At 46.9% G+C, this 20,012-nt stretch overlaps 2 protein-coding genes across 4 annotated transcripts; one reads left to right on the top strand and one right to left on the bottom strand.

Moving 5' to 3' along the window:
* The first annotated feature begins 5,761 nt into the window (after positions 1-5,761).
* On the top strand, positions 5,762-10,073 carry ARMC7 (armadillo repeat containing 7). 3 transcript variants are annotated; one of them, XM_075071802.1, is made up of 4 exons: positions 5,762-5,826; positions 6,912-7,006; positions 7,166-7,309; positions 9,017-10,073. In XM_075071802.1, the coding sequence occupies exons 2-4, from the start codon at positions 6,916-6,918 to the stop codon at positions 9,352-9,354; spliced, it is 573 nt and encodes a 190-aa protein (XP_074927903.1). In that variant the 5' UTR covers positions 5,762-5,826; positions 6,912-6,915; the 3' UTR covers positions 9,355-10,073. The 3 variants fall into 3 exon arrangements, with proteins under 3 accessions (XP_074927903.1, XP_074927904.1, XP_074927902.1); XM_075071803.1 differs by lacking the exon at positions 5,762-5,826 and adding an exon at positions 5,833-6,031; XM_075071801.1 differs by lacking the exon at positions 5,762-5,826 and adding an exon at positions 5,833-6,238.
* NT5C (5', 3'-nucleotidase, cytosolic) lies at positions 9,948-19,692 on the bottom strand. Its single transcript, XM_032792968.2, has 5 exons — positions 19,492-19,692; positions 11,951-12,051; positions 11,812-11,872; positions 10,864-10,978; positions 9,948-10,765 (listed from the first exon to the last, which is right to left on the bottom strand). Exons 1-5 carry the CDS (start codon positions 19,675-19,677, stop codon positions 10,545-10,547), a joined length of 684 nt encoding a protein of 227 aa, XP_032648859.2. The 5' UTR covers positions 19,678-19,692; the 3' UTR covers positions 9,948-10,544.
* Positions 19,693-20,012: the final 320 nt, after the last annotated feature.

Below are 20,012 nucleotides of genomic sequence, written 5' to 3'. Positions count from 1 at the left end.
GGTTTCTAGCTTTAGTGGTTGCCAAGATAACAGATACTGAAGTAGTGTCACAATTCTAATGAAAAAAAAACAGCTGCTACTTAGAATGATCTGATTATGAGGTCCCAACCTGACAAGCCTAGAAACAAATGCATTAAACCACTAGAAAGCTGAGCCTCCAGACTATAAATGCATTCATACCTAACCATTATGGTTTACTAGAAAGCTGAGCCTCCAGACTATAAATGCATTCATACCTAACCATTATGGTTTTCGAGGATCCCACTATCTAGCAGTGCCTCTTTTGACAACAGTCCAACACACTTTTCCTTCCTTTGTCAAATATATCCTTAAATAAGATTACAGTTGGGAGATGTTTATATGCAGCTATGTGCTTTTAAAGAAATATCTTCTCTCTGTTAGAGAGAAGTCATATGTATTTAGTAACTTGTGTAAAGCTTACGTGGCCAGCAACCATAAAGCAAACAGCTGGGACTGTCGTCACTCAGTTATACACAAGCACTCTTTGATCCTTAAGGAAACGTACAGTTTTTCTCTTGCATAAGAAGGGCGAGTTTCAGATCTGTTCTAGCTTTTATGAATAAAGGAGCTAGGCAGCAGCATGCGTGGAGGTTTGTTTTTTTTACATGACCCCTAAATTTTAAATTCAGTTCAGTGATTTGTGTTTCCTGCCACTCCTTCCTAACCTTTTCTTCTCCCACAGAGGTGGAGTCAACTGATCTCTACTTACCTCAAGGTCCCCCTGTTGTAATGAATGTCCTAGCCAAGGGCCTTGAGATCATATGAAAATAAGGTAACAAAGGTTTCTTTCATTCGATTTAAGGTCACCCAATTATGCAGTGCAGCCGTAGCTTAATTACCCCCCCTCCCCCAAAGCACAACTGGTTTCTACCGACTTCCTAAAGACAGGAAAGTGAAATCAGTTTTAATTATGCCCAAACGTTATTACCTCTCCCAGGTTATAAACCACTGAGCACTGGCAGAGCAAGGCAAAATTGTCCAGAAATAAATCCACATCTTCCAGCCCCCTGATCCCATTGTCACTGCAGGTCTCATCCACCCTTATGGGCTAAGCACTTTTGCAATAAGCCTGTTTATTGCTATGACATACAGATCAGGAGTTCAGACTTAAGAATATTTCATGATTATGATCGAATTAAACATTCTCATAGATATTTAAACAACATACCCATTCCTGTGGTCCTGTAACAATGGGTATTGCAATCAGATCCTTACAACACGACCTACTGAGTTTAGGCTGAATCTAAGGCACTCATCACTGTGATATCTAAGCATCAAGTCCTTAACGAACATATGCCTGTTATAACCTAAAACTCACTGAATTCCAGCTCTGGTAGCCTCCCACCAGCAGAAACCAGTTCCACTGGTACAGATCCTCAGTTGTAAATGCTCTGTTAGCAATATTATCCCAGTAGATGTTAATGACCCTGTCAAGTACCTGGTACATCTGGACGTTTAGAGAACATAGTCAAGAACTATAAGTAAACAGCCAGCACAGAGCATCAGAGTGACATGTTCACAGAGGACATCTCTGCACCAGCTGAAGCTGACAAGTGGTCTTCAAGGGTAATCAAGTCAAGATCATTGCTCTAAGCCAGTCTGAAGGTGATAAGCACCTAGATTGGCCTGAAAAGGGTCATGTCACAGAGTACTAGTGTGGTCTGTGAATTCCCTCTCACAATTGCTATGTAAACCTCGCAAGACTCACAAGGCAGGAGGACAAAATTAACTCATCTCCACACAGCTCCTCCTTATTAAATACAAAAAGCACTCCCACAACTTCTGGCCAACTTGGCTTTAGGCTGAAGCAAGACTACGGACAGAGGAAACAGAACTAGCAGGTCTCAAAAAGACAAAGAAAGTTGGGCTTCTCCTGATATTATGGATGGTTTGTTGCCTTAGTTCCCCACTAGTCTCGCAGTGAATAGCATGAACTGAACAGTGTGCCCCTACAGTATGTACATTCAGCTTCAGCTAATGGACACAAGCCATTTCCACAAACCCTGTTCCTTGGGCAAAACCAATACACGCCACAGGGCAATGTTCCTTCTAATTGTGTGTGCAGAATTACAGGCTGACTGAGCACAGATTTAATACTTCTGAGTGCCGCTCCTTCATCCCTATTCATCTTCTCATCACGTTTTCCTCTCCATCCCCTACAGTCTAAGTCTTCTTAATCACTTCTCTCTGTCTTGGCAAAATCCTTCTCCATCTCTCTCCCCTCATTCACATACTGTTCCCACCCACCCCTCCACATTCAAACACTGGCCTAGTTCCTGTGCACTTACTGTCCTCCCCGCAACTCCATTTACAGATGAGATGGGCTTGAAAATACTACAATTACTACCTTAAGGACACAAGCCAAGTGGACACTAGAAAAAGGCTTGCTGCTTATACTTATACCACCAAAACAGTGCTTTGCTGGTTTCCCTTATACCAGTTCCCTGAGTGAAATAAGCTATGCGGCCAAAAGCGCGTTTATGCTGGTATAACTGTAGTTGTTATAGAGTAGGGGTTTTGCCAATATAAGTATCATAAAAAAAAAAAAAAATCATGCCACTACTCAACAGCTAGACTGACAAGTTTCTAGTGCAACCCTGGCCTACAAGCATAGGTGAAAATACCTGTAGTTTAACACACACATCTAGCTACACCCCTATAATTTTAAAATGATTGGGTGCTGTTTGGGGGCTGCATTTAATTGTAGCAACCATCTTTCTATTTAATCAGTTCATTCCAACTCCTAGGCTAAGCCTTGTCTACTGAAGCTGCACTGGTTTAACTTGAATTGGTTTAAAACTCAGTTTAACTAACCAGTGTAAACCTGTGTGGGCACTCATCAGTTTAAGATTGTTTATATCAAATTTAGCTCACACCTGTAACTTTACAAGTAATACAAATAAAATATAAATAAGTAAATAATATAGGTGTAAGCTAAACTGACACAAGCCAAGTTTAAGTCCATTTAAGAGTGTTCATACACAAAGTGGCACCAGTTTAAGTAAACTGGTTTAGAATCACACTTTTGGTTAAACCTGTGCAACTTTGAATTTAGACCAGGACATTGTACTCCTGGCATAGAGTTATCTCCTGTCCTTTTGCTAGATGTTCTGTTCTCTATCATCTCCTGCATGTTCTCTTTCTCCTCTCTTCTCCCAAGGCCTCAAAAACTTTATTCATACACACGCACTCTTATCCCCTGCAGCCACAGGTATCCCATGTAATTTTCTTTTACCATTGTTTTGCAACTCAGCCTGTCTAATAATTTACCAGAGTAAACAAACCCAAAAGGGGTGGATGAACAGATTCCATTTGAGCGCAGAGTGGGTATGAAATTTGTTGTCCTTGTCTACAAGAAAACTGGTCAACACAGGTACAGCCTGGAACGAAGCTCCTCCTAGTAGCAGGCTGAATTCAGGACACTGGACTAGATGGACTACTGGTTTGACCAAGTATGGCCATTCTTATGAATGCAGATACTACAGCAGTTTGGGGAAGTAGCACAGGACAGGGGATTTAAAAAATACTGTTGTACGGAAATACGAAGATAATGAGCAAAAGCCTTATGTGTGGGTAACTCTTCATTGCATGGGGAAAATTTAGGCCCTTCCTAAAGCAAAGAAAAGGCTCCTACCCAAGGTTCTCTACTACAGGAAGAGTTAGACATGGTATTTGTTTATTTACATCTGTAATTTCAAGGGAGAGTGGTCCCTTTGTTTTTCAGCATAAAATATAGGGAAGAAAACATTCCAATTAACAGTAAGAAGCCTGCTGTGAATGCCACTCAGAGCAATAAATCAATCCCTGGGTGCAACCCACTGGTTGTTATTTTATGCCTAAATTAAGCTCATCAGTCACTCTTAAAGATGCCACAGGATTCTCTGCTGCTTTTACAGAGCCAGACTAACACGGCTACCCCTCTGATTCTTAAAGATGACTTATCAGACAGAAGTTGTGGTTAAAGTCTTATTTGGTGGTGTGCAACACTATCATGGCAGAAACAACAGATTACAAAAATCACTTAAGATAAGATATACAATGTTGTTACATTGAAGAGATCCAGAAAAATTCTGGACACCTCACACCCTACCTGGCAATTAGCCCAGGTATATTATCACCTGTCAGTTATTTTCGCACTTATATAGCACCATTCATCCAAGGATCTCAGAATGCTTCATATAAGTGGGCAAGCATTATTACCCCCACTGTACAAATAGGAAAGCTGAGGCACAGAGGGTTTTTCTTGATTAGGAAAAGTGGTCAAGTTCAGATCAAGCTTGGCTAATACAGGTTAGCAAAACCTGACTTTTTTTTTCCTGGTGTAGATGCCAGGTAACATCTTCTAGGCTACAATTTGACTAGCTAAAGGTATCTAAACTAGGAAAAGGGTCAAATTTAGGTTAGGCTCAGCTAGCACATTACTTAAGTCCAATCTAAACTCAACTACTTTTCCTAGCAGAGATGACCCGAGAGGTTGAGTATCTTGCCCAACATCACACAAAGCAGATCACTGCAGAGCTAGGAATTGAACCCACACCTCCAGACTGTCAGAGCTCTGATCTGACTAACAGAACATGATACCACTTGGTAGATATTTGAAGCCATCACTTGTGCATATCAAGCAAGCTGAGGGAGTAAAGTCACCAGCCAACATCCCTGCCAGGTTGATGGAAACTTCACCCAGTCCATGTGAGCCGTGTGCCATGTGCGAGAGTTGTATATATTCATTCTTCATTTCCCAACACAGCTCCCCATCCCCACTGAAGGAGCAGCGTCCCCAGAGCAAAGCCTCTCCTTCCAATCACAGCCTATGGGGAAGCTTTCCTCTCTGCCAGCTCAGCCAGCTGCTTCTGGCGCCTCTCCACCACATCTTGGCGCTTCTTCTCATAGCGCTCATACTCCCTGGCACGGAGCTCCTCCACCTCGGGGAAGAAGTGGTGCCTGAGACAGAGAAAGATGGTCACTGCAGATAAGTGAGGGCCCCCACCGATAAGTGAGGGCCCCCACCAAAATCCACCACACACAGCTGAGCTCCCCCAATCCCTGCCAGTCAAGGCCCCCAGCGCCCCCCACCCAGCTGAGTCCCCCCAATTCCTGCCAGCCAAGGCCCCCCAGCATTCCCCACCCAGCTGAGTTTCCCGCAATCCCCACCGGCCAAGGCCCCCACTGCCCCCTCAATCCCTGCCAGCTAAGACCTCCAGTGCCCCCACACACCTGCCCCCCAAATCCCCGCTGGCTAAGGCCTCCAGTGTCCATCAACACCTCCCCCCCAAATCCCTGCCAGGCAACTCCCCCAGTGGCCCACACACATCTGCCCCCCCCAATCCCTACCAGCCAAGGCCTCCAGTGCCCCCCCTCACCTGCCCCCCAAATCCCTGCTGGCCAAGGCCTCCAGTGCCTATCAACACCTACCCCCCCAAATCCCTGCCGGGCAACTCCCCCAGTGGCCCCCACACATCTGCCCCCCGCAATCCCTACCAGCCAAGGCCTTCAGTGCCCCCCCCCACTGAGCCCCCCAGCACTTCCCCTCCGCTCTCTGCCGGCCAAGTCCCTCCTCCCCGCACCTGTACACGAAGGCGGTGGCCAACGCACACAGGATACTGCCGAAGAGGAGGGGCTTTGCCAGCCGCTTCCGCGCCGACATACGCCCCACCATGGCGGGTCGCAGCGAGACACCGTTACGGGCCTCGAGGCCTCCCGCCCTCCACCAACGTCACATCCGCCCTTCTTTCAGGCTTGCCCTTACGTCATTTCCGCCCTGCTCCCTGGGTCACCGCGTCTGTGCGCCGTGTGGTGCTGAGAGCGGTTAGTGACGCTGCGGGGAGCGCTGCGCGTGACGGGAGGGCAGGGGGCCTGGGTAGCGGCGTAGCAGGTCCCATTCCGCGTCCCTGCCCGCCCAGCCTGTGCCCTGCGCACGTGGGCCCCTGCCGCGCTGAGAGCTGCGCCCCACAGGTCCCGACCCCCCACTGCTGGCGTCCTCGGCGCAGCGCCTGGGACAGCGCCGGAGACGGTGTAAGCCCCGAGCTGGATTGTAAAGCGGGACAGTCCTGATGTAACCCGGGCAGGAGGCACCTGGGTGGTAACCTGGGCCACTCGCAGTGTTGCTAGCTCTTCTGATTGCAAGACGCTCGCTGACAATCGCTGGAGTTGAAGGTTCTTAAAGCCCCAGCTCCTGGAGTCCTGTGACTGTGTGAGAATCTTTCATTTAAAAAAAAAGGTCAGGTTCTAGCCCTTGTTGTGGAGAAAAGCACGAAAATGTGATCCAGTGCAGCCTAAAGGTTCAGAAACCTCCAGCCAAATAGAAAGAAACAAAAATGTATTATTTTCTTTGGTTTAAAAACCACCAGATTTGCAATCTCATTATTTTGTGCATCTTGACTCTCCATTTTTGAATGTTTGGGATTGGCAATAGTACATTTTAAGCATAGAGGGCGCTTCCGCCCCATTCAAAGTGGCCTCATCTACTCTAGGAAAATCAACGTAACAAATCCACCAAAGTTTGCAATGATGGAAACTAGTGCACGTGAGGAGCACGGGTTTTTACCAGCATTCATCTAGCCCTACTCAGAAGACACTACAGTAAAAACGCTCATGGGTAGTCTATGATATCACTAATGGGCCTGTACCAATGCTAGACCAAACATGGGACAATTGTCAATGATTCTCAGTGCAGATAAGGCATGTTTAAACCCCATTGTAGCTAGCATGGTTCTGATCCAAAACATGGACAAGGCCTGAGCTTGTAATACTGCCAGTTTTAGTTCCCTCAGTGAGTCTGAAGGGAGGGAAAAGAAAATCAGTTGAATATTCTACACTTGTTAGAATGTTTTTATTAACCTTGCAGTGAAACAGGCCATTCACTGAAAAAAAACTTAATTTTCTCTCTTTAGCACCATGTCCCAAAAGCAGCGAGATCTGCTGGAACTGGGGCGGCTTGAATACTTACAAGCGCTGGTCACCGAGTTCCAGATAACAGAGAGTCCAGGTGAGCTTATTTTTTTTTCCTTTTATTAAGGTATATTCCAAATGTCAGGATCATAACTGGCTCATCAGTTGCTGGTTGATTTTTTTCCTTCAGGAATTAGACAGCCCAGCCCATTTCAGCTGCTGCTTTCTTCACGTAAATGCTGCTTATATATTGCAGAAGCCAAGAAGCAAATACTGGCTAATCTAGCCAACTTCGCCTATGACCCCAAGAACTATGAATATCTCCGACAGCTTCAAGTCCTTGACCTGTTCCTGGATATGCTCACAGAGGATAATGAGATCCTTGTGGAGTTTGCAATTGGTAAGGAGTGGATTTAAAACTATGTGTAAAATGAACAATAGTAGTTCCAAGCACTGGTTGGATACTGATGGGTCAGGAGATGCTTGCCTCATTGCTTTGATTCTGTAGTCACTTGAATTTGGGAGAGAGGATCAACCACATATGACAAACCATCTGTGGCAGATGTTGATCAAACTGCTTAATGCAATACTGGAAGGCCCTCAGATACTACGGTGATGAGGGCAGTATAAAAACATATATAGAATAGAATAGCTGGAACAGGTGAGAGAGATCAAGCTAGGGGCTTGAAGTGAATTATTTCACATTAAGACAAGTCTCCCCTTCACTCCACTAATATGCTGCAGTGCTGAAAAATAAACAAACTTACTTTCTAAGACTCAGTAAAACCCTGAATATTGGAACAAAAAACCTAGTTTAATTGTAATTTTTAACCCACATCCCTACTGTAATGATACAGTCATTGAGAACAAGTAAGGTTTTGCCACAGAGCATGAGCAAGTCCAGTATTGTGTTACTACGATTATTGTCGACAGTAATTCCTCTAAAAGGACCTGTTCTAAATCATATAATGAAGTCTTCTGAGGAATCCCATTAGAGCCAGTCAGCACAGATTCAATACAAACTGGAAGCCAGACATGCCAAATTCAAATCCTGAATGGTTAGCAGGGTTAGATGATATGATGGTTGAATACACATAGCAGTGTGTACTTACTACAGCTTCCACTGGCAGAGCTGCACTAGGGATGTTATCGATCAAATGTTGCTAGTATGGCTGCACCCTAAGGACAAAGTACTGTTAGTACTGGATACATATTAGTATTTGCACCAAGTAATAGAAATCATATTTACAATATCTTAATTAGTATTAATAATGCCATGCTACTTCTAGTAGCACCTCTCAAAACTAACTAAAGTCTCACTATAGCCCCTGTGCAGTACAGAAGCTATTTCTAGGAATCTGTCACTCTTTCCTGGATTATAGCCACCTCAGAGATGAAATAAGGCACCTCCTTAACAGAAAATCAAATCTTTTAACCCCACTCTTGAAAAATTTACCAGAGGATTTTTAAATGACAAGTTCTGTGTTTGTTTAAGCTCCTGTGAAAGACGTTACTCTAAGAGCATAGCGCCCCCTAACATCATATAAGGGAATGAGTGCTTTGGTTGAAAAATCACCATGAGGAAGGAAGGACAGACTTTTGAGAATAAATTTAGTCCGAGAGCAGGGTGGAACAGAGTTTTCCAACTACTATAAAAAAATATTGTGGCCAATTCATTCTATGTGGGGACAAAGGTCTCACTGAAGTCCAAACCAGTATTTTGTTTCTAGTATAATATGTACTTTTATATACCAGTAATGAGCACATTAAATTGGGTGGAATTCACACCTGTAGTTAGTTCAGTGCAAGTCTATGTATGGACACACTTAGTTCACAAGAGCATCCTGTTGTGATATAACTTAAGTAGGTTGTTTTTGTTTTTAAAGCAAACTATCTGTGTTAGACTTGCTCTGAACTAACTAAAGGCATGAATGGCAACGATCATTTATTTGGATCTTAGTTACTGTGTAGACAAGCCCTAAGAAAGAGTTGAGGATCCTGGTTGCAGCAATGCCACTTGAACCTCAAGAGGGAGTTAGTTAGGTGTTAAGAGGGTGATCTAAGGTGGTAGTAGCTGGTGCCACACTCCCTCTCCTTTCTATTTCAGGTGGTCTTTGTAATCTCTGTCTGGATAAAACAAACAAGGACTATATTTTGGAGGCAGATGGAGTGGCACCTGTAATAAACTGCTTATCCAGCTCAAATGAGGAGACAGTGATGTCAGCAGTGACTACTCTGATGTACTTGACCACACCACAGTCTCGCCAACAGACCACAGCGCTCCCGGTGGTGGAGTGCATGCTACGTTTCTCCCTCTCAGCTAACAGGAGGCTAAGCAACCTAGCAAGGGTCTTCCTTGAGGATTACTGCTCTCCTGTGCAGGTGGAGGAAGCCAGGAACCTGAGCAAACATACAGCTGTAGGGATCCCGCTCCCAAAGGACTGATGTTATGCAGAGCAGATGGAGTAGTTTAAGATTATTATTGCATGAGAAGAAATATTCTTGACTCCATCTTTAGAGCCCCCTCCACCTGCAGGATAGGTCAAGAGGCTGGTGAAACCAGAAACTAGTGAAAGACATTCCCAAAATTCTGCCTCAGTTTGAAGGGGGCAGGTGGGGAGCGGGGACATGGGTCCAGAAGACAGGATTAGCAACTAAACTGCTACAAAACAAATTATGGCTGTTAGAGAGCAGGACAAGCGACTCCTGAACCATCATCCAAATAACCATTTCTGATGTTACCATTTCCAGCGTGGGTGTCAGGTAACGTAAACCCAACACAATTCTTTTGCATCACCTTTGCCCTAGCTGCAGCTATTGCTGCCTGTCTTCTCAATTATAGCTTTGAAATATGTTTAAATAAGTGTCTATTTCTCAGTAGGAAAGAATGCACCTTCTTCCCCTTACAATTTGCAGTCTGATCACATACCTCAGGACTAAGTATGAGCCAGCATCCTCATACCACAGCCACCTGGCCAGTAAATTAGCTCTTCTGATGTTAAATATCAATAGGAATAATGTATTCACCACAACATAGCTGGTGGGAAAGATGCAGATTAAGATTTAAAAAGGAATACTAACAGCAGACTGCAGCACAGAAGGACAACCGGTCTTGTAGTAGCTTTTGTATAACTTACTCTGAATAAAACATTAAGTGTAGACAATTCTGGATCAGACATTCACTGAGTACAGCATTTGCAACCCAAACCTTAGCAGCTCACATTAATGCAAGAGAACCAGGAAGTGAAACTATCTACTTTCATTATGCGCCAAGCAGGGGGAAAAGTGGAAGGGTGCTAAACAGCCAAGCTGGTTTAGTATGCGAGATTATTAAAATGGTTAAACTGTTGAAAACAAGATTTCCTTTCCTAATGTGACTGTGTCCCTCATACTTACAGCTTCGTGTTCTGCATGACTGAATGGGGCAGAGTGCTTTCATGGAGTTTTACAGCCCTGCTTCCTCTTTCTAATTTCTTCATCCTCCCTTCCTGCCCACCCAAAACATGCTATAAGCAGCTGCTCATCTCTTGTCGAGTTTCTCCCTCCAAATAGTCTAAAGAAGTTACATATCTTAAAAAATAAGCTTTGTATCTTTGGCCCTTAAACCTGCCACTACCCAGGTCGGTGCGCTTCCTTTAAATGGGATTTCGTTGCCAGTTCCCAACCTGTCCGTTTCCATTGGCAACGAGACTAGCATAGCATTCTTCTTCCACATCACTTCTGCGTTTGCTTTCCAGTATCCCCCTCCAGTCATCGGCCCACGACTGCAGCCGCCTACGTGGGGTCTGAAGCTCTAGATGCTTGTTATGGCAGCAAGTGAACAAGATGTGTTCCCAGTTCGGCTTAGGCTCCGCACCTGAGAAGAGCCACAATGGAAAGCTGAAGTTAGTTGTTCTTTTCCCCAAACAACAGTAAATCAACAGCTGTGAAATCGCCACCTCAAGTTCCCCAAACCTTTAATGGTGTCTTTGTCATCAAAAAGGAGGTCAGCTGACACAACTGTTTTATCCCGGGTCAGAATCAGTCGCTCCACAAACTCAGGACCCAAGTGTTTTTCCACCCAGCTGTACTGTTAGGGGAGGAAGTAGAGCATTAGAAGAATTTTACTTAGCACAAGTTTGACTATTTATAGAATAGTGATCTCATGCTACAGGCCCAAATCTCTTCTAGGAGTGTTATGAACCCTGCAACTGGGCCGTGGTGCAGGACACCTAAAGGACTTATGTGAACTGTACTTTCAATGCCCTTCGCTCATGACTGCACTGGGTACCAGGAAGTTACACTGGTGTAAAGCAGCATGAGAGGAGAGTCAACCTATGGCATATACCAGGCCCTTCATTATCTAACCCCAAAGTACTTGAATAATAACCCCTCTCTCCCTGCATTCCTGCCTGGTAGTGATCATCTCTTGATTTAGTCAGGATTTTCTCACAGGAGCCTCTGGCATGCAGTCCCTTCCCAGTGCAGTGCATCAGACACCCCTTGGTTGCCTCTGGACTATGTAGTGAGTCAAGCCAGCGTCTACTTGACCACATTGCATCTGTTCCTTTACCCTCCCCCACCCTTCCCATGCCATTTCTTGTTACTGTGGGTATGAGTTGCCAAAAGTTGTTTGTCTGTCTGTCTGGTTGGGTTTTTAAGTATTATATTCTGGCTTCTATTGCGTAAGACTCAGATGCCTTGCAAAAGGCATGACACAGTACTACTACTGGCCTTTAATACTTCCTCTCAGTCTGAAAAGCTGCCACTCGGAGTATTTTTGCATGCTGGGTCCTGCAGACTTCAGAGGCTGCAGCTTGGCTTTCCACACATTGGTATGGTACTTGGGCACGTACTAACAGTTGAAAGGGGCTGGATTCTGCAATAGCAGTCTTAAAGCAAGGGTAGGGGGACAGCTCCAACCTTCTCCAGGATGCAGTGCTCATACTTCAGCAGGGGGCTTGTGCAAATAAAAACTTGAGTGCTAAAAAGAAACAGCCCTGATTAGTAGTCATCAAACATGGAGAATAGAAAAAAGCTGTGTACTGCAAAGTGTACTTACTCCTGCATATGGATCATTTCCTGCATGGCTTCAATGGCTCCTGGAATCGGCTCCAACCCCAGAAAGAAGCCAGGTGACTCATAGACACTGGCTACCTTAGCCTGGAAGAGAGAGGAGGAGAATGAGCAATCTTTTTTATTGTAGCTTTCTGCATAATAGCTATTAAACTTACCCTGGGGTCAAAAGGACCTATTTTGTCCACATTTCAAAGGGAAACCAAGTGGCTGAGATAATTAGTAATGGGTCACAGTCTCACCCACTGGTTGCCAGGACAAATCCAGGCCAGGCAGGTAAGGACTGGAAGTTACCACCATCTGGTGGCCTGTGTGAAGTGAGTTGTTGGATCTCATTCCAGTTCCCAGTAGATATATATATACACCTCATTACAAAAACCAACAAACATGCCACCAAATGAACACCCCAAAACACCACAGCATGATAATTGGCACCCTCAGCAGAGGAGCTAAGGACAGACTGGGACACGGAGACTCCGTTGTCCTCATGCTTTACAGTTGATCCTGCCAGCATACTGGAGGGAGGTTTGTTGTGTTGCTCTCCATGCTGTTGTATATGTGCGCTCTAAGGCCTCGAGCAACATGATTAAAATGTCTAAGAGCAGATTCTGGCTTCAGTGTGACAGCTTCCCCACAGTGATAACATCAGTGCAAATTCTGTTTTAAGATGTCTAAGTTAGTGGCAAAATGACCAAAGCGAGGAAATTCAAAGCTTATTTACTTGTATTTTGAAAGGCAACAGAGATGATGCCTTCTGCTGAACCCAGGCTTGTCACTGACAGTTTGTTTCATATACCTGTAGCCAAGGGCCTGATTTTAGAGGCTGAAAAGGACCAGGCAGAACAATAAATGTGATTTTTAATATAATGCAGCCTCCTCCTGTGACTTGCTGCTACAAAGACATTTCAGTAATACAGGGCATTTTGTGGTCCTTAATCCTCATTGCCCCTGTGAGTAGATTTTAGCCTGACTGTTACAGATAGAGAAATGGGGGTTAAAAGCACTTGTCCATGGTCATGCGAATGGCAGAACTGGCTCTCAGTCTGGTTCCTCGTCTCATGCATAGTTGAGACCATGCTGCTGCTCTAATAAATAACAGGACTGACTCTTCTTGTCTGTTTCTGGAAGTAAATAAGGGACAGAATCATCACTGTGCTCTGGCCCCTTTTTGCTGGCTAGTTGGCTGGAGAACAGAAGTGTTGCAAGGCAGGTAGAAGGCTGCTCTGGAAAACACCTGGCTCAGAGAACCTTACACCAGGTGCAAAGCCATCACCAGCAGCCACAGGAGCAGGGACTGTTCTGGAACAGAATGGAGGCAGGGAGGGGGCACGAATGAAGGTCCCAGCCAGGACAACCAGCACCCTGGTGATTCTGCTCCGCTGCCCATTGAAGCAGAGGAACAAGTTACAGCAGCCAGGGGTGGCTCCAGGCACCAGCGCAGCAAGCTCGTGCCTGGGGCAGCAAGGTGCAGGGGGCAGCCTGCCAGTCGCCGTGAGAGCAGCAGTCAGGCTGCCTTAGGCAGCATGCCTGCGGGAGGTCTGCCGGTCCCATGGATTCGGCGGTGGGTACACCGAAGGTGTGGGACCGGCGGACCTCCCGCAGGTGTGCCACCGAAAGCCGCCTGACTGCCGTGCTTGGGGCGACAAAATACATAGAGCCGCCCCTAACAGCAGCCCTCATTTGCATGGGGGGACTCCACTGAACCCCACAGCCCATTAGAATGGGAGGTACCCCTCGGTCCTGGTGCCTGTGTTCCAGACACAGGGATGAGCCTGCTTGTAATAATAAAAGAGTTTATCTGCTTCTGCTCCAGCTCTCCTTCCCCTGCCACAAACAGGACACTCCTAGGCAGCTCCACAACTGACAGTTTTCAGGGGTGGCGGGGGATTACTGCTCATTCCTCAGCAATCGGAGCAAGAGGCAGTGTTTTGATGCAGCTACCCAAACTGAGATGACGTGGGGAGGAGGTGGAATAACGTGACAAAGACATTTTGAAGCTGATGGAAACCAGACCTTTAGAAGGAACAGGAAGGTTTTGACCTACACCCAGGCAAGGTTTAAGAGAGTGATCATAAGCCAGGAGAAAGTTCACTTTCAGAGGAGACTCCCTTAAGGGTAGCAAGGGCCTGAAGTGAGACAAGGGCACAGAAAAGGTGAGTTAATACTGCTGTACTGTAGGATTTGCTATATGGTTCAGAAGCACCTTTGTCCCCTATTAAGAAACTACACTCCCTGAGGTGGAGTGTTGCCCTCCATACATTTAGTTATGCGCTTTCCCCTCATTCTAAACACAGCAAACAAAATTAGAAGTGTCATTCATCCACTTTTTAGTTGGACATAACTGGTCTGCATTCAACTCAAATCCATTAAAAAAAAAAAAGTTTCCACTGGGTGGTTGGTCCATGATCTGTGTGAAATCACTTGAGGAGTCTTGGTGCTGGTTGTAGCAGAACGCTACTCACATCACAAAACCCACCACAACTCTTCACCCTCTCAGCAATCACAATAGCCTAAAGGATTGAATACACTCTGGGGTCTAAGCTCCCACTCATACTTCCGGTATGTCTACATGGGAGCTTGGGGTGTAATTTCCAGGTCCAGGAGACACACATGCACCAGTTCTGATTGAGCTAGCATTCTAAAAATAGTAGCTATGGTGGCATCAGTGCTGGGACAGGCTAGCTGCCCCAAGTACATGCCTAGGGTTTTACACAGGATTGTACTTGGAGTGGCTAGCCTGTCATGTCACTTGCACCGCCACGACTGGAGAGCTAGCCTGTATTGCACTCACTCTGCACCAGCAGCTCAGCTGCTCAGGTGTGGTCCGGCAGCTCCATCACCAAATTTTAGTGAATGATATTGCGCCACGTCACAATACAACTCAGTTTGGGGGCCCGCCACAAACTGCCCCCTTCTCTGGGTGGCCCTGGCTGCCCCAAGTTGTTGTTTGTTGAGTTGTTATTTTTTTAAAATACTTATTACAACTCTCGGTATTCTTGTTATGCCTGCAGACGTCAAATCCTTTTATTGAATCTGGCTAAGCTATGATCCAGGTGTTGTAGTGTGAACACCTGTGAGTTGGGAAGCAGAACCCAGATAGTTTCACACAGACAACTTGGCAGTCAAGTAAAGCAAAGAGAAAGGAGTTAAACACCAATAAGTTAAAAACCAGAGCATTTACAAGTGAAATTAGGTCATCTTAAATTATGACCATAAATAGAAAGGAAGCAACACTTAATATTAAAACAGGAATTAAAAACTAAAACTTGGAAGTAGGCAATGGTTAAAGTTCAGCACAAATGGACAATTAATAAAATACCTATTGATTAGGCAAGGATTAAAACACCAAACAACGACATTTAAACACCAAAAAGTACTAAATGGGATTTAGTAAAGGGGCAGAGTGAATTATTTAAATATGGAACTAAGACACATACCTGTTATCACATAATTTAAATCAGGCTAACAGACAGAGCCCCCAGTCATGATTAAATCTTAACCTGCCAGGTGCCATACAGACACATATGAAGACACGGTACCCTCTCACACACATGTACAGCACCTAGCACATTTTGAGAATAACCACAATGAAAATTAACAGTTATCAGATGGTAACAGCTTTCTTTCATCCTGACCTCAGATGGATTCAAACCAGTGATCTAGAGGTGCTGACTCTGTATCCCACTGTCACTCCTGAGTTTTTTGGGGGGTGGGCAGTATGGGTATGGATCAGTAATAGGCTCTGACAAACCCACAAAGAGGCCAAAATCCACCTTGCCACCATGAGGTGGATTACAGACTCACCACATAATAATGTATAGACTAGCAACATAGACAAGAGCACAGCCTACTAGAAGGAAAATGTTTGCCCCAAAGCATCTGGATACCAGGGTCAGATTCACTCAGAGAATAAACTATTTTCATTTCAATTGGGTTGGGGTCCTATTTACTTAATGTAGAGGACAATGAAGATGCCAAAAAGTTCCTAGTATAAAAACAGCCACTAACTACAAGCAAGTGAATAGCCTGATCAGATTAAACCTATGAAAATCAGACTGGATTGAGTGATTCAAGTACCTAGTTCTGGTGACAGAGAAAAAGAGGAACATAAATAATGGTCTTTCAGCTGTCAGTTACAGGCATGGGTGGTTTTCTATCCCATTTGGGACTTTAAAAATAGAAACAGTGGATGTCTCAGGGAAGGTATCTGATGTGACTTGGTCCAGCACTCCTCTTACTATTTGTAGAGGGCATTAAATACTCTGTAAAAAAAAAACAACAAAGCTTCAAGTTCACATTCCTAGTAGTTTTATTCTTCTTTAATGTTTACTTAAAAAAAAAAGCCACACAGCCACAACTCTCATTCAGTATCAGACATTAGGGGAATCCACCAAAGGCAAATAGTTTAGGCTATTGGAAGCTTAAAAGATCTGGGTTCATTTGCAGCTTTGATACACTGTTTCTTGTAGCTGCTGTGTGTACTGCAGTCCTCTTCCCAGTAACCCAATCCCAGGTCTGTTGCGAGACCCAGTTGACCTTTATAGAGTGCTTAGAGATCCTTGGATGGAAGGTTTCATTACCGCTCCTGTGTAGCAATAACAGGTTGTCCCAGTGGGTGAATGAACACAATGGTGATGCTAATGGGGACAGAGTTTCAGCAGGAGTATATTTTTACTGGCTGTGGTTGAGTAAGGAGACAGGACTGCTCGTTCCCCACCACATCTTTGAAAGAGGCTGCCATGCTCACTGTGAACCGATAAAAGTTAACAATGGTAACATTCAACAATCCTCTGTACTACACCTAAGAAAGGGGTAGCCTCCGTTTTGCCTTACCAGTATTCTAGGAACCGCACATTTCTCAGTTTCCACTAAAGCGGAGAGAAATGCTCAGTTGCTCCAAGTGACACTCACGCTGCGCTCCTTCTTGGCTTGCTCTAAAGCCGATCCACTGAGATCAGACTGTCCTAGGATATCAGGGCTGGACGGGACCTCAGAAGGTCATCTAGTCCAACCCCCTGCTCAAAGCAGGACCAATCCCCAACTAAATCATCCCAGCCAGGGCTTTGTCAAGCCAAGCCTTAAATCCTCTAAGGAAGGAGGTTCCATTACCTCCCCAGGTAACCCATTCCAGTGCTTCATCACCCTCCTAGTGAAACAAAGTTTCCTAATATTCAGCCTAGACCTCTCCCACTGCAACTTGAGGCCATTGCTCCTTGTTATGTGATCTGCTACCACTGAGAACAGCCGAGCTCCATCCTCTTTGGAACCCCTTTTCAGGTAGTTGAAAGCAGCTATCAAATCCCCCCTCATTCTTCTCTTCTGCAGACTAAATAATCCCAGTTCCCTCAGCCTCTCATAAATGTGCTCCAGCCCCCTAATCATTTTTGTTGCCCTCCACTGGACTCTTTCAAATTTTTCCACATCTTTGTAGTGTGGGGCCCAAAACTGGACACAGTACTCCAGATGAGGCCTCACTAGGGTGACCAGATAGCAAGTGTAAAAAGTCAGGACACTTTTTTGGGAGGAAGGGGGGGGGGGGAATAATTGCCTATATAAGACAAAGCCTCTAATATTGGGACCTTTGGTCACCCTAATCCCAGGGCTCCCTAAACACAGCTCAGCTGACTCAAGTCCCACTAACCCCACACTTAAACTGTGGTGCAGACTCACCCGAAAGTGGCCACTGACTCTCTCACCTGGCTTTATAACCACCCCACCCCCACTGCAGGAGATAGTCGAGCGGGGGGGGGCAGGGGGGGACATGGGAAAATGCCCCCTTTGGTGCCCTCCCTGCCTCCAGCCGCTGCAGGCTGCAATCCCTGGCCAAATGCCCTTATTGGGGCACGGCTGCTGGCGGGCAGTGGCCCAAGTGGGGCAGCCACGTGGGGGTGATGTGGCAGGGGCCAGGGATTATTTACCCCGCTGGCAACGTGCACAGCATCCAACACTGAACGGAGCCCGTGCGCTGCAGGGAGCTGTCTGCATGGTGAGTGGGGAGTGGAGCTATGTGGTCTGGGGGTGGGGCAGTGCCAGGGCCCCCTCCAGCCACCCAGAGCCATGTGGCGGCTCCCCCAGTGGCACTGCACCACCTCTTTGGGCCAGACTTCTCCCCTAGCTTGCAGCCACGCTGGCTTGCTGCGCTTCCCAGGATGGCGGCCGCGCACGGGGCCTTGACCCTAAGAGCCAGAGGGACCTGCCGGGGTGGGGGTGGGAAGTCCAGGCAGTGCTTTCCTGGGACAGCTCCCAGAAAGTATCTGGCAGGTCCCTCTGGCTCCTAGGGTCGGGTGGGGTGGCAGAGGGCTCTCTGTCCACTGCAGATGCCTGCAAGCCCTGCCCCCAAGCTCTGATTGGGCAGGAGGAAGCTGGTGCAGCATGTGGAGATCCCCTCCACCCCTGTGCCTGGGGTCCACCAGAACTGCAGGCTCCTACCAGCGGGTGGGCGTGCCGCCGGGAACTGCCCCAGGAAGCGCTGCCACACCAGCCCCAGGGCTTTGGTGGTGATGGTGAGCAGTCCTTGATATCGGGACAAAGGGCATCCCGCCTGATGTGCAGTCGGGACGTGGGACAAATATTTTAATATCAGGACATCTGGTCACCCTAGGCCTCACCAATGCCAAACAAGGGAACAATCACATCCCTCAATCTGCTAGCAATGCTCCTACTTATACAGCCCAAAATGCCGTTAGCCTTCTTGGCAACAGGGCACAATGTTGACTCATATCCAGCTTCTCATCCACTGTAACCCCTAGGTCCTTTTTTGCAGGACTGCTGCCTAGCCACTCAGTCTCTAGTCTGTAGCAGTGCATGGGATTCTTCCGTCCTAAGTGCAGGACTCTGCACTTGTCCTTGTTTAACCTCATCAGATTCTTTTAGGCCCAATTCTCTAATTCAGTGTCTCTCAAACTTTTTTTTTTTACTCGTGTCCCCTTTCACATAGTGAGCCTCTGAGTGTGACCCCCCCCTTATAAATATATTAAAATGTGTTTTTAATTTAACATTGTTATAAACGCTGGAGGCAAAGCAGGGTTTGGGATGGAGGTTGACAGCTTGCAACCCCCCATGTAATAACCTTCCAACTCCCTCAAGGGTCCCAACCCCCAGTTTGAGAACCCCTTGTCTAATTTGTCTAGGTCCCTCTGTATCCTATCCCTACCCTCCAGTGTGTCTACCACTCCTCCCAGTTTAATGTCCACTGCAAACTTGTTGAGGGTGCAATCATGCCATCCTCCAGATTATTAATAAAGCTATTGAACAAAACCTGCCCCAGGACCAACCCTTGGGGCACTCTGCTTGATACTGGCTGCCAGGTAGCCATTGATCATCCATATACCAGCTTGCTCTGTGACATACCTACCCTGCATTAACACCCTCCCTCTGCAGCACGTCTGCCCAGCCAGGGCACACTGCCCCCGGCCCACCACGCAATGCAGCGCATCGGCCAGCTGGGGCACCCCCTTTGCCCACCCGCTATGCTAGGGAACATTTCTGCCTAGTCCCACTGCCCTCGATCCAGCTCCAGCCTCTCACCCCCAGGTCCTCCCGCAGGCAGCGGTACTGGTCCCGGACTGAGAAGCCCCGGCGTTCCGCCAGCTCCACGTGGGGTTCTCCAGGGTAGCGGGCGAGGAAAGCCCGCAGCGCTCCGCCCTCGAAGTCAGCCAGCACCCCGTCCATGTCCACCAGCACGCGGAGACGGCACGCGCTAGAGCCCGCCATAGCGCCCGGGACCGGCTGCCCTGCGCGCGCGCCTAGCCTAGAACCCACGTGGTAGCAAGCGCCTGCGAGCGCCTCAGTGGCCAGTCTTCGATAGGACTGGGCGGAGCGTGTTTTATGAATATGCATCAGTCCCCGGCCGGCGGCGGCAGGGATCTCCGCGCTCGAGGCACTGGGGATTGCGCGGGGGGCGCGCGCAGAAGTGGTTCCAAAGCGATGGCGAGGCCCGGCTGGGGCTGGAGTCACGGAAGGGGTTTCGCTCCGGAGCAGTGAGTAGGGAAAATCCACCATCTCTGCAATAAGCTGCGGCAGAACGAGTGCAAAAGCGGAGCCGGGTA

The sequence above is a fragment of the Chelonoidis abingdonii genome, chromosome 13 (genome assembly GCF_003597395.2).
Source record: "Chelonoidis abingdonii isolate Lonesome George chromosome 13, CheloAbing_2.0, whole genome shotgun sequence".
In the NCBI taxonomy this organism is placed as follows: domain Eukaryota; kingdom Metazoa; phylum Chordata; order Testudines; family Testudinidae; genus Chelonoidis; species Chelonoidis abingdonii.
The sequence above is the reverse complement of the archived record's forward strand: the minus strand, read 5'-3'. Positions and strand labels throughout refer to the sequence as shown.

What these genes read in the sequence shown, in the direction of transcription:
- ARMC7 (XM_075071802.1), top strand. Translation starts at nt 6,916, where the DNA reads ATGTCCCAAAAGCAGCGAGATCTGCTGGAACTGGGGCGGCTTGAATAC. An exon ending in CCAGATAACAGAGAGTCCAG is followed by an intron (nt 7,007 to 7,165) that starts GTGAGCTTATTT and finishes TATATATTGCAG; the next exon opens with AAGCCAAGAAGCAAATACTG. An exon ending in CCTTGTGGAGTTTGCAATTG is followed by an intron (nt 7,310 to 9,016) that starts GTAAGGAGTGGA and finishes TTTCTATTTCAG; the next exon opens with GTGGTCTTTGTAATCTCTGT.
- NT5C (XM_032792968.2), bottom strand. Translation starts at nt 19,677, where the DNA reads ATGGCGGGCTCTAGCGCGTGCCGTCTCCGCGTGCTGGTGGACATGGAC. An exon ending in GCCTGCGGGAGGACCTGGGG is followed by an intron (nt 12,052 to 19,491) that starts GTGAGAGGCTGG and finishes TCTCTCTTCCAG; the next exon opens with GCTAAGGTAGCCAGTGTCTA. An exon ending in GAAATGATCCATATGCAGGA is followed by an intron (nt 11,873 to 11,950) that starts GTAAGTACACTT and finishes GTTTCTTTTTAG; the next exon opens with CACTCAAGTTTTTATTTGCA.